This window comes from Gracilinanus agilis, chromosome 1 (assembly GCF_016433145.1).
Source record: "Gracilinanus agilis isolate LMUSP501 chromosome 1, AgileGrace, whole genome shotgun sequence".
Taxonomy (NCBI): domain Eukaryota; kingdom Metazoa; phylum Chordata; class Mammalia; order Didelphimorphia; family Didelphidae; genus Gracilinanus; species Gracilinanus agilis.
Genome location: NC_058130.1, coordinates 708,001,147 through 708,013,302, shown reverse-complemented (window position 1 = coordinate 708,013,302; position 12,156 = coordinate 708,001,147). Strand labels below are relative to the sequence as shown.

At 49.9% G+C, this 12,156-nt stretch overlaps 1 protein-coding gene across 1 annotated transcript in view; it reads left to right on the top strand.

Annotated features, from left to right (window-relative positions):
- The window catches only part of COL5A3 (collagen type V alpha 3 chain), a 34,702-nt gene that overhangs the window by 19,804 nt on the left and 2,742 nt on the right, over positions 1-12,156 (top strand). Inside the window, exons 34-64 of the mRNA XM_044669832.1 lie at positions 18-71; positions 310-354; positions 459-512; positions 624-677; positions 1,802-1,855; positions 2,096-2,203; positions 2,621-2,710; positions 3,344-3,397; positions 3,515-3,622; positions 3,905-4,012; positions 4,135-4,188; positions 4,397-4,450; positions 4,604-4,711; positions 4,827-4,880; positions 5,093-5,146; positions 5,302-5,355; positions 5,590-5,643; positions 5,890-5,997; positions 6,719-6,772; positions 7,058-7,111; positions 8,101-8,154; positions 8,589-8,642; positions 8,867-8,974; positions 9,339-9,392; positions 9,697-9,750; positions 9,999-10,106; positions 10,409-10,462; positions 10,565-10,600; positions 10,813-10,866; positions 11,429-11,657; positions 11,855-11,967. Coding sequence (XP_044525767.1) covers positions 18-71; positions 310-354; positions 459-512; positions 624-677; positions 1,802-1,855; positions 2,096-2,203; positions 2,621-2,710; positions 3,344-3,397; positions 3,515-3,622; positions 3,905-4,012; positions 4,135-4,188; positions 4,397-4,450; positions 4,604-4,711; positions 4,827-4,880; positions 5,093-5,146; positions 5,302-5,355; positions 5,590-5,643; positions 5,890-5,997; positions 6,719-6,772; positions 7,058-7,111; positions 8,101-8,154; positions 8,589-8,642; positions 8,867-8,974; positions 9,339-9,392; positions 9,697-9,750; positions 9,999-10,106; positions 10,409-10,462; positions 10,565-10,600; positions 10,813-10,866; positions 11,429-11,657; positions 11,855-11,967 — 2,295 coding nt within the window. The remainder of the gene's footprint in view (positions 1-17; positions 72-309; positions 355-458; positions 513-623; positions 678-1,801; positions 1,856-2,095; positions 2,204-2,620; positions 2,711-3,343; positions 3,398-3,514; positions 3,623-3,904; positions 4,013-4,134; positions 4,189-4,396; positions 4,451-4,603; positions 4,712-4,826; positions 4,881-5,092; positions 5,147-5,301; positions 5,356-5,589; positions 5,644-5,889; positions 5,998-6,718; positions 6,773-7,057; positions 7,112-8,100; positions 8,155-8,588; positions 8,643-8,866; positions 8,975-9,338; positions 9,393-9,696; positions 9,751-9,998; positions 10,107-10,408; positions 10,463-10,564; positions 10,601-10,812; positions 10,867-11,428; positions 11,658-11,854; positions 11,968-12,156) is intronic.

Here is a 12,156-nt window from a genome sequence, read left to right as displayed (position 1 = left end):
TTGCTTTCTCTTCTTAGGGATCCCGTGGAGAGAGAGGACAGAATGGTCCCACAGGAAAACCAGGCCCCAAGGTATGGAAGAGGATGTGTAGAGCTCCCTCCATCAAGACCCCCAATTTTTCCCTTCCTTACAAACCCTGACCAATAGTGAAATCCTCTCAAATTTGTGAATGGGGTACATGTTTTGGTCAAGGTATTTGTGTCCTTGCCCAGGATTTTTCAAATGGTAACAGTCTGCATTATGGTCTCTCAGACCCTCTTAGACTCTCCAGTTTAGTTGTTTCCTGAGTTGAGCTTCTCTCTCTTCTAGGGAGATGTGGGCCATGATGGTGCTCCAGGGGTTCCTGGAGAAAAGGTCAGTGGGGACAGGGTGGTGTTGGGCAGGTCTTGGGCTTGTGGGCTCCAGGAAGTTGGATTGGGGAAGGCAGATGTAAGAGGGTCCATTTTCTTCTGTTCCAGGGTCCACAAGGTCTGACAGGACCCCCTGGATTTCCTGGGCCAAAAGGACCTCCAGTGAGTTATTCTGTTCTATGGAGTTGGGGTAGAGGTTTTGGGGTGGAGGAGGGACAGAGTCCTAATGTTCTATGCCTCCTCTCCCTTATTGCCCTGAAAATCTTTCTCCAGGGCCCTGCAGGGAAGGAGGGAAGACCTGGGCACCCTGGGCAGCGGGGAGAGTTGGTAAGAGTTGCCCAGACCTACCCATGTCCTGTCTGTCTCCTTCCCCATATTGGCTCCAACTCTTCCTCCTCAAACCCCTCTTAGGACTTACCAATGTTGTCCTTGCTTTCTACTTTCTCACCCCTTACTGCTTGCTCATGTCCCCTCCACTCCCCCACATTCCCACCCAATTCTTCTTCAGTGTCCTTCCAACCCCTTCTCCCAGAATTCTCCCACAATCCTCCTACCTCCTTTCCTTCAAATTCTGCTCATGTTTTCCTGAGGCCATCCTCTTTCCTGCTTCCCTTTCCTCCAACTCTTCCCCATAGCCTCCTTAAATTCATTTCTCCTGGTTCCTTCAGTGAAGTGTCATGGAAGAAAGCAATTCCATTCCTAATTCTGCTTTTGACTAATTGTATGACCTGAAGTCAGTTCTCCTTTTTTTTTAATTTAAATTTTATTTTTATTTTGAATATTTTCCCCTAGTTACATATTTCATGTTCTTTCCCTCTCCCCCAGCCCCCCTAACCTGCCTTAGCCGACATGCAATTCCACTGGGTTTTACATGTATCATTGATCAGGACCTAATTCCGTATTATTGATAGTTGGACTAGAGTTATTGTTTAGTGTCTACATCCTCAATAATATCCCCATCAGCCCATGTGTTCAACCAGTTGTTTTTCTTCTGTGTTTCTCCTCCCACAGTTCTTCCTCTGAGTGTGGCTAGTTTTCTTTCTCATAAGTCCCTCAGCTTTGCTCTGGATCCTTGCATTGCTGCTAGTAGAGTAGTTCTTTCTTGGCCTTCATCTCCTCATTTGTAAAAGAAAGAAAATAATACTTACACTACCTCCTTCCCAGCACCAGTTTTTCCATCTGCTAAATGGGAATTATAATATAGTACCTATCTCCCCAGGTTGATGTGAGAATCAAATGAGATAATATTTGTAAAGTACTTAAAGGGCTATAGAAATGCTAACTATTATCCTTGCTGTTATTGTTATTATTACCTCCCTGTGGGGTTTGGTGGGGGGGAGGAAATCAATTTGTAAAGTGCAACTGACTAAAGAAATGGGAATTCTTATTATTTGACACTATTATCTTCATATCAAAACTAGATCTCATATTTATCCTTTTTTCATCCCCAGGGTTTCCAGGGCCAGTCAGGTTCTCCAGGACCCGCTGGTGTCATTGGCCCCCAGGTCAGATGAATCCCTAGAGACCTCAAGCTGAGTTTGGGGAGACTCTGGATCCATGAGCGAGGGGAAGGGTCAGAGATGGTTGGGGCAGATTTCTTGGAGTCCTTCTCTCATCCCTCAATTCTACTGATTTGTCAGAAGGCCAGTTTTGGGGGAGGTAGGGTCTGGAGGTCATAGCACCACTTTCCCATTTCCTACAATGCAGACTCTCAGACAAATTCTTCCCAATTTTCTCTTTCTTAGGGGAAGACTGGTGAAACAGGGCCAGTAGGTGAAAGGGGCCATCCAGGCCCTCCTGGACCCCCTGGAGAGCAGGGGCTACCCGGGTTGCTGGGAAGCGAAGGGGCCCAGGTAAGATAACCCTGGAAATTTGTGCTCCCCCCTTTTTTTAACCCTTACCTTCTATCTTAAAATTGATATTGCATATTGGTCCCAAGGCAGAAGAAATGTAAGAATCAGGCAATGGGGGTTAAGTGATTTGCCCAGCTCACACAGCTAAGAGTTATCTGAGGTCAGATTTGAATGCAGAATCTCCCATCTCTAGGCCTGGCTCTCCATACACCAAGTCACCTAACTACCCCCAGGATACTCCCTTCTTAAACCTCTAAGGGGCAGATCTCAATCCCTCCACAGCCAGAGGAAGGGACATGGACTTGAACATGGACTCCTCCATTGGATATGGATCATAACCCTCATATGGGGAAAGGATGGGTATATAAATCCCTCTCACTGGCTGGGATATGACATCTCTGCCCAATGCTGTGACAGGGAGACCCTGGACCACCTGGACCCCTTGGGAAAGATGGCCCCCCTGGTCCTCAAGGCTTCCCTGGCCCTCGAGGAGCCCCTGGAGATACAGTAAGCATTAGCATCCATGTGTCCTTAATAAGTAGCTCGCCTCCCTCATCCCACCACCTGTGTGTGCCCAAGGCTGGGTCCTGCTCTCAGGGAGCTCAGTATCTGGGGGAAACAGAAGGAGCAGCCTCAGGACCTGCCCTAAGGGAGATTATGATCTGGAAGAGACCAAAAGAATAGACCCTTGCCTTCACAAGGCTAGCTGACTGGGGGAGCAGCAAGGGAGCAAGCCCAGGTCCTGTCCTCAGAGGGCTCATTGTCTTGGGGGAAGGAGAGGAGGAACAGACTGACCCTTCCCATCAGGGAACTCACTGTGTGGGAAAGACCTAAGGAGCAGACTTAGGACTTGTCTTCAGGGAGCTCTGGAGAAAGGGGATGGACTCACTTGAAAAGAGAGCCAAAAGATTACATGTGATCAGAGCTATCCAAGGAGTGAGAGGCTTTGGGGGCTCAGAGGAAGAGAATTCTCAATGGACCCCAGTTAGACAAATCTCTCCAAAGTTAAACCTGAGCCGAATCTTGATTTAGCTGGTTGGTGTAGGGGAAATGGGGAAGTATATGGGGGAATATCTGAAATGGAGAATGATTAAAGGACTTTTACTTTGAATCATCTCACATCCCTTTTTCTCTCCCAAGGGAACTACTGGCCTGAAGGGGGCACAGGGCCCCCCTGGCCCCATTGGTGCCAATGTAAGTACAGCCCAGTCCTGGTCTGGGTACTCTTAAGGGTTGGAGTTGGGTGGCTGAGGCAATCCACAGGGAAACTGGCCTGAATCTGATTCTCTGCCCCATCCCCACCTTCTACAGGGTCCTCCCGGAGAACGTGGTCCTGTGGGCCCTGCTGGGGGCATTGGGTTGCCAGGTCAAGGGGGTGGACAAGGTCCTCTTGGCCCTGCTGGAGAGATAGGAGCCTCAGTAAGTAACAAAGACAGTAAGCTCAGTCCCCCAGATGTCCCCCCACCTTCTCAGGTCTTTTCAACACAATACAAGCTCCCACAGACAACTCCATGAACCCCCTCCTTCCTCTCCAAACTATCCCCTTCTTAGTCTTGCTTCAGTTGGCTCATGGACTCCTTCATGCACACTGAGGATTTGGGGTCACTCCCTCCCCATTCCCTTTCTCAGTTTATTATCCCATTGGGAAGTAGGGGGCATGTGGCCCACCCAGAGCCCCTGGTGAAACCTTCTTCCCCTTAGGGGGAGCGTGGACCTCCTGGCCCTACAGGGAAAGATGGGATTCCAGGGCTTCCAGGGCCCCTAGGACCAGTTGGAGCAGCAGGGCCAGTTGGAGAAGATGGGGACAAGGTAAGAGGGAAGAAGAGGTGAATGATGGGAGAGAGAAAGAAAAGGCAATGGTGGGGAGGAGAAGATGAAGTGGTAAGCTGGGACTGGGGCTAGGATTCCATTTCAATTTTTTTTTCCTCTAGGGAGAAATGGGTGCCCCAGGTCACAAGGGGAGCAAAGGAGACAAAGGGGAGCCGGTGAGTGGGGGTGAGGAGATACTATATATGATGATAAGGGAGGACATGGAGAATGGGGAGGGGGGATGGGACACAGGGGGAAGATATTGATCTGGGGAATACCAGGTGGGTGAGATAGAAGAATTTCCTCACTCTGGACCCCACATCCTGAATCTAAGGCGGGCTCCTCCCTGGCTCCAGGCATTTCTGATTCTTTGTCTCCCCTCAGGGCCCTCCCGGACCAACAGGGATTCAAGGTCCTGTTGGACATCCAGGCCCTCCAGTGAGTATCTTCCTACCCCCATCCCCATGCAGGGTTTGAGTAAAGAAGAGACCCAACTTCTGTCATTCTCAGTCCCAACTATGATTAATGATCTCTAAACTCTAACCCCATCACTGACACCACCACCAGCTCAAGATCCTGATTCCCTCCTAGGGTGCAGATGGGGAACGAGGACGACGGGGTCCGCCAGGTCTCTTTGGACAGAAAGGAGATGACGGTGTGAGGGGCTTCCCTGGAGGAATTGGTCCCCCTGGCCTACAGGTGGGTATGCATGCTGGGCAGGTGGGGTGGGATAGGTTTCATCCTTTCCCTAGGGATTTCCCCCTGTTGGTTGAGGCTCTCTTCTATCCTCAACTCTGATGGTCTCTCTTGCCAGGGAATGCCAGGACCACCTGGAGAGAAAGGAGAGATCGGAGATGTGGGCTCCATGGTATATATGCTGACAAAGCACAGGGCTATTCATTTATACTCTTTCGAGTTTGGGAGGGAGAAGGCAATGAATCCCAACAGTTATTTGGGAGCTCCTTTGTGTTGGGGATCTGGGTTATGTGGGTGGGGTATAATTTAGGGGATCCTCAAAGTACCTTGGAGATATTCTTCTCTGGGGATCTCTGAGTGTTCCTTCCCTCCATTCCCTTTTAGGGTCCCCATGGTGCTCCAGGCCCTCGAGGACCCCAGGGCCCTAGTGGGTCAGAGGTAAGTGAATTTGTATCTGGAGGCTCCATGGACAGGGAAAGGGAATGGCTGATCTCTCTAAAGGTGACACAGTCTTACAGCTCTCATATATTCCTAGTTTGTGGCAGCATTTGTAGGTAGGAGTCACATTTCTACCTCTCTCCTATTCTCTCTAGGGAATTCCAGGGCTGCCTGGGGGTGTTGGTCAGCCAGGAGCTGTTGGAGAAAAGGTAGGTGAAAAGTAAAGGGGCTGAGAGGTATAGCATCAAGGCCCTAGTTAGTCACATTTCAATCTTTCCTCTCTACCCTGTGGGAAGAGTATTGCTCTTAGATCTTTTCCCCTTAGAGTCTCTACCATTCAGTGATTTACAACACCCCTAAATTGTGTCTTCATTTCACCCCCACAACCCAAACCCTTCTATCCACCCTTCCTTTTTTGTCTCTCACACCTTTCTTTCCTTCAGGGTGAACCTGGGGAAGTGGGGGACCCTGGTCCCCCAGGCAAACCTGGACCAATGGTAAGTGTCTTAGCTCCTTACCCTTAGTTCTCCCCATCCCTTCTCTATATTTGTGCTTAATATTGGGGACTCATTTCCCAGAGGGGGCATTTTAAGCCTGCTTAATCTTTGGCCACTCAGACAGTCCCAGGCCATGCTGACTCCTGACCCTTGGGCCACTCGGATGGCTGATCTTTGTGTACCAGTATCCCCGATCCCTTGAGTATTCCCAATCCACATTGACCCCTGACCACCATCTCTATGAAGGGACCCAAGGGAGAGTTCGGTGAAAAGGGTGACTCAGGACCATCGGGGGCTGCAGGCCCTCCAGGGAAGAAAGGACCTCCTGGCGAGGATGGGGCCAAAGGGAGCCTGGTAAGTTCTGAGGCCTGTGAGCTATGGTAAGGAAGGACTAATTAGAAGAGGGGTTGATGAATTCTGTTTTAGGGCCCCACATCCCATCCCTAAATACAGTCTTGCCACTGCTGAAGCTACAGGCTCCTCATCACTTTCAGTAACCTTCCCCCATGTAAGGAGCCCACACTCTGGGATTCCCTCAAGGATAGGCAGGGGTTATATGTCTTCTGCCACCATCAGCACAGGGCTGAATACTCGGGAGGTAACTGGGTAATGACTATGTGAAATGAATGAGGATGAAACACTAAATGAGTGAATGCATGAATGAAAGAGTGAGTGAATGAATGGATATGGACAGTGAATGAGCGAATGGACGAGTGAGTGAATCAATGGATGAATAGATGGATGGATAAGTGAATGAATAAATGAATGGATAGATGGATGGATGAATGAATGAAAGAGTGGGTAAGCTGAATGATGAGAGAGTGAGTGAATGAGTGAATGAAGGAACAGCACCTGGATCCTCTGGCTGTAGTGTCCAATACACTTGTTTTGGGACAAAGGGTCTCCATTGCAGAAGGTCTGTGGCTTAATTCCCAAGTCCTACCCAGTAATCCCCCCAAACAGAGTTCCAGACCCCTATCCAAGTCTCCCTGCGACTCATAATAAAGATTTAGACCTCAGTAGTAAGAAGGTGGATAAATGGGAAGGCTGTGACCCCTTATTCTTGGGATTACAGGGTCCCACAGGATTCCCTGGAGACCCTGGTCCACCTGGAGACCCTGGTGTTGCTGTAAGTATAGCCCTTACCCTTACCTATACCCCTTACCTGGTCCTTATGCCCAGCCTCTTAAGCTATCCTTGCTTCTCTTCATCAGACTTAGCTAGGTCTGAATGTATGCTTCTCCTTTTTGGTATTGGCTGAGCCCAGCATTTCCCCTAAGTCTCTCCAACAATTTTTACTTCATTGCCAGAGTAAGATTTTAACTGTAAATAAACCAATCTTTACCTCTTTCTTCTCCAACTCCTCCAATCTCTACTTCCTCTACCTCCAACTCCTTCTTCTTTCTTTCCCCAGGGCAAAGAAGGTGTCCAGGGGGAGAAAGGGGACCATGGGGATGTCGGGGCTCCGGTGAGTGAGGAGCTGAGGCACCTGAGAGTGGGAGTGGGAATGAGGAGGGTAGTTGGGAGGAACATTGGGGAGATTTAGATAAAGTTGGGGAGAATTGGTGAGTTGGGGCAAGCTGAAGGTCAGGGGTTAAGGGAGGCTAGGGATTGATGAGTGAGGATGGGAATTTAGGGTTTAGTAAGTGAAGGAGACTGGGGGTCAGCAAGTAGAGAGGTAGAGCAGGGCTGAGAGTGAGGGAAGAACATGTGAGTATTGGCAGAGTTTGGCAAAGTTCAAAAATACAGTCTACAAAGACTGGAAGAGGTGGTGTTCCTACGTCAAGGATGGGACCAATTCCCCACAACTTATTGTCAGGGGAGATGGGACAATACAGTATAGTAGATCTGTAGACTTTGGTTCCAATCTCAGTTCTGTCTTCCTATGATCTTGGGCAAATTACTTGCTCTCTCTGGGCCTCAGTTTCCTCATCTGTAAAATAAAAGAATTGGATCACTAGATGACTCTGTGATCTTATGACTCAATTCAATTCAATAAACATATATTTGCATGTATATATATATATATATATATATATATATATACACACACACACATATATGCACAGTGCCTGGGAATACAAAAAGGTCCAAAAGACAGTCTGCCCTCAAGGAACTTACAGTCCAATGCAGGAGACAACATGCAAACAGATATGTACAAAGCAAATCATTTATCCAGTGTAAATAGGAAATAATTAAAAGGGGGAAAGCAATGGAATTAAAAATTAGAGAAGATTTCCTATAGAAGGTGGGATTTTAGTTGGGACATAAAGGAAGCCAGGGAGATCAGTAGTCAGAATAGAAGAGGGAAGGCATTCTAGGCATGTAGGACAGCCAGAAGAAATGCCCAAAGAGAGGGATTAGGGGATTGATGGACCCTGGGGATGGAGAGAGGGAAGTAGGGAGGCAGCTGGATAGGGTAGGGTCTCTTTCCTGACCACAGAGATCTCTGTGCAGGGCCCATCCGGTGCCTCTGGGGAGCCTGGCCCTCCAGGGCCTCCTGGGAAAAGGGTAAGTGATCTCTTAGGATGACTTTTGGCTCAAACCTGTCCCTGTGCCAGTCCACCTCCCTTGTCCCAGGAACAGAGCCAGATCCGAAAACACTCGGAATCAAAGATTCCCATAGTTGGAAATAATCTCAGGGTTCACCTAGTCCAATCCTTCTCTGAGCAGAAATCTCCTCTAGAGACTCCCTATCAAGTAGGCCCAGAGAGGTGATGAATTCAAGATGCAAATGAGACCCCCAATTTTGTACAGGAATTTGCTTTGCTATCCTCTTTGTGTACTTGTTAAGAGGGTTTTCTTTTGCATTTTGTTCATTTGGAGTGGGGGAGTGGGAGGGAGACGAAATGAATGCTTGTTCATTGAAAAGCAAAATAATAATTTTTAAAAGTGGTCACTCCAACACACCCATTCATTCCCATACATACTGTTTCTGTCTCTAGGGGCCTGGTGGTCGTATGGGTCATGAGGGCAGAGAAGGGGAGAAGGGGGCTAAGGTAAGTCCCTCCTGGCCTCTGTCAGTGTCTTCCTCTACACCTTGAACCCTTGGAACTGTGCACTGATTGTAGTTATCCTTTAGGTTCTTGGATTGGAGGGGCTGCCCCTAGGGTGAAAGGGCAGAAGTCTCCTGGTAGAAGGTTCTGAGGTGGCTTCTTTGCACATAGCAGGCACTTAAGAAATGTTTGACTGACTAACTGACCTTTTCTACTCCCTCTCCCAGGGTCAGCCTGGACCTGATGGCCCCCCTGGTAGGACAGGTCCAGTGGGTCCAAGGGGCCCCCCAGGTCGGCCTGGGGCTGAGGGCCTTCCAGGGATTCCTGGCCCCTCGGTGAGTCGGGGGAAAGAGGCTGTGGGGAGGGGGTACAGAAGGAACCCCTACCTGGCTACGGTTCCCATTGGTAGGGAAGGATGACTCTGGCTTTCCTTTGTATGGGTGCTGGGGCTGGAGAGGCTAGCTGGGCACTCATAATAGATGGTTTAAAAAGTTTCTACATTAGGGGATTGGGTCCCCCTAGAATGGACAAAAAGAATATCTTGGGCTCTTTCTTCTCCCCAGATGGACCTATGGGTTGGGGAACATGTGGGAGGGGAAGGAAAGGATTCTCCACTGGGAAGTGAGACTAGCACCCCATATATATGATCCTCACACCTTACTCAAAGGTTTATATCCTGTACTATTTTTGGATCCTTAGGGTGAGCCAGGTCTTCTTGGCCCCCCTGGACAGATGGGTCCACCCGGGCCCCTGGTAAGCCACTGTTCTTATCCTAGAAACCTAACCCTGCTAGTGTCTGGGACACTGGCTTATGGCCTCTGCTGACCCAGCTACATTGACTGACCATTCCACTGTCCATCCCCAAAGCTGGGATTTGGGCCCAGAAATTTGGGATGGGGTGCCTGAAATTCCACCTTTCTGGACAGCCCTGGGGTGGAGGGAGTCTACACTGACCACTTACCTCATTCCCCTTACTCTGCTCTGGCTCAGGGTACAAACATGCTTATATCCAAGTAGCTGATGCCATGAGGCTCTGACCCCACCTTTCTCTCTCCAGGGGCCCAGTGGCCTCCCTGGCCTGAAAGGGGATCCTGGCTTCAAGGGGGAGAAGGTAATAGCCCTTGTGGTCGCCCTTAAATCCTCTGTGCCCCCCTCCACTAATCCTTCCCCTTCCCTCTCTCAGCTCTTGGGAGGAGAAGGCATCAGTCTATTTCAGCTCCATACCCACTTCCCTGTCTCACTCAGGTCTGGGTGAAAATATCTCTTCTTTTCCCCAGGGGCCCCACCTTGAGGCTCTGGGAGAAGAAACTTCCTTCTCCTCCTAGTCCCAAGGCTCACTCCTATCCGTCTTCTTTCTAGGGTCATATTGGGCTAATTGGACTAATCGGCCCTCCTGGGGAGGCTGGTGAGAAGGGAGACCAAGGGGTCCCAGGGATACAAGGCAGCCCAGGCCCCAAAGGAGACCCTGTGAGTATCCCCATCGAGTCAACAGTCTTTTTTTGGTGGTTGTAGTGGGGAAATATGTTCCTGGATTTGAAGGAAAAGGGTAGAACGAATTTGTCAAAGGTGTCTGGGAAAAGATTTGTTTCAGGGATGGGGACAGGGGAGTTCTACACCTAGGAATTGCTGTAGTACAGAAGAAGTTGTGAGTTGTCCAGGGGATCCAAAAGGGAGCAAGGACCCCGTTTTCTAGGGGAGAGTAGTGGAGATGGGGGTAGCCATATTCTATGTTCAGAAGTGCCTGATATTCTCCTTTTCCCTCCTGTCAGGGTCTCCGAGGCCCCAGAGGCCCTTTGGGCCACCCTGGGCCCCCAGGCTTGGCAGTAAGTATGAGGAGAAGTGTATTGGTGTGTGTTTGGATCAGGGAAATCACATCCTGGCTTTGGCTAGAAGTAATGCTTCATCTCTCTTCGTTTCTTTCACAGGGCCCATTGGGGCAGAAAGGGTCAAAAGGGTCACCGGTGAGTAAGTATTAGCACCCCTACCCATTCTAAACTCTAATTCCAAGGAGCAGTCGCTGCTCACAATGCGACCAGAGATCATAAGAGATGCCAGCAATGTAGAAGAAGCCTTTCCCTCCAGATAGGAGTCTGCTCTTCCCCTAAATGGGAATTGGAAAGTTGGATAGTCCCACCCAGTTCTTGGTCCCCGTCTGAACCATTCTTCCATTTAGGGATCCACCGGCCCCCAGGGAGATGCGGGACCCCCAGGACCACCTGGACCTCCGGTGAGTCACCCATCCAAAAAAGGAGGAAGGGATGAGGGCTTAGGCCTGAGGTTGGAAACCTGGGAAACAGAAGTGGGAATGAAGCCTTCCATTTTGCTTACCTGCCTAGCCCCACAGAGAGCCTTTTTAGCTGGGGCACCTGACCCAGGTCTGTTGGAGGAAGAGAAATGAATCCATGAGCCCCAGGGATCCTCCAAGTCTGCAGGGTGTCTGTGTGTGTCTGTCCATATCCTATTGTTCTTGTTCTGATCTCTCCTTGCTCTATCTCTCCTCCCATTCTCTTTTTTCTCTGGCTCTATCCATCTGTCTCTGTATCTGCATCTTTATCTCTTTTCCACTTGTCACTTTCTGTCTCTAAATTCATTTCTCTACCCATTCCTTTCTCTGTCTCTGCTTCTGTGTCTCTGTAGTCTCTTTATCTATCTTCCTCTCCATTTGTCTCTGTCTCTCCATCTATCATCTTCATTCATTTCTATCTCCATCTCCACCTCTACTTCAGTCTCAGTCTCTCCCCATCTTTCTTTGCCCCTCCATTTTGCCATCTCTGTCTTCACCCTCATAGGGCCCCCCATCCGAGGCGGGGGAACTCCTGCCCATGGGGGGGTCCCGGCGCCGGCGGCGATCAGCTGAGGGAGTCCCTGGGCCGAGTGAGAGTGGCCTGGAGGAAGTGTACGCCTCCCTCAGCTCCCTGAAGAGTGAAATAGATCAGCTAAGAAGTCCCCGAGGGACCCAGGAGAGCCCTGGCCTGGTGTGTAAGGAGCTTGGCCGGAGCCATCCCCACCTGCCTGACGGTAAGAAGACCTGGAAGGCTGTGGATGTCCGGGAGATGCTGGTCTGGTGTTCAGAGGGAACAATGTCTGAACAATGATGTTCACAATGCCAGAGGGAAAGGGGCAGGATGCCAGGGATAAGGAGGACCCAGCCTAACCTGAGGGATACTAGCAACTGGTACGTCAATAGCCCAACTCTTACCCTGCCTCTCTTTCAGGGGAATATTGGATTGATCCCAACCAGGGCTGCTCAAGAGATGCTTTTAGGGTTTTTTGTAACTTCACAGCAGGAGGAGAGACATGCATCTTTCCTGATAAGAAGTTTGAAGTGGTAAGTGGAGGTCTTGGGATGTTCCTTCCCTCTTTCCCTCTCTTCTTCTCCTCTCCCTGTCCCTTCTCTCCCCTCCCCACCTCTCCCCTTTTTCCTCCTCCACCCCTCTCCTCTCCTTCCATCTGCTCTGCTTTTCTTCCCTCCCTTCCTCCCTAGTACTTCTCCCCCCCCCCCCCCCCCCCCCCCCCC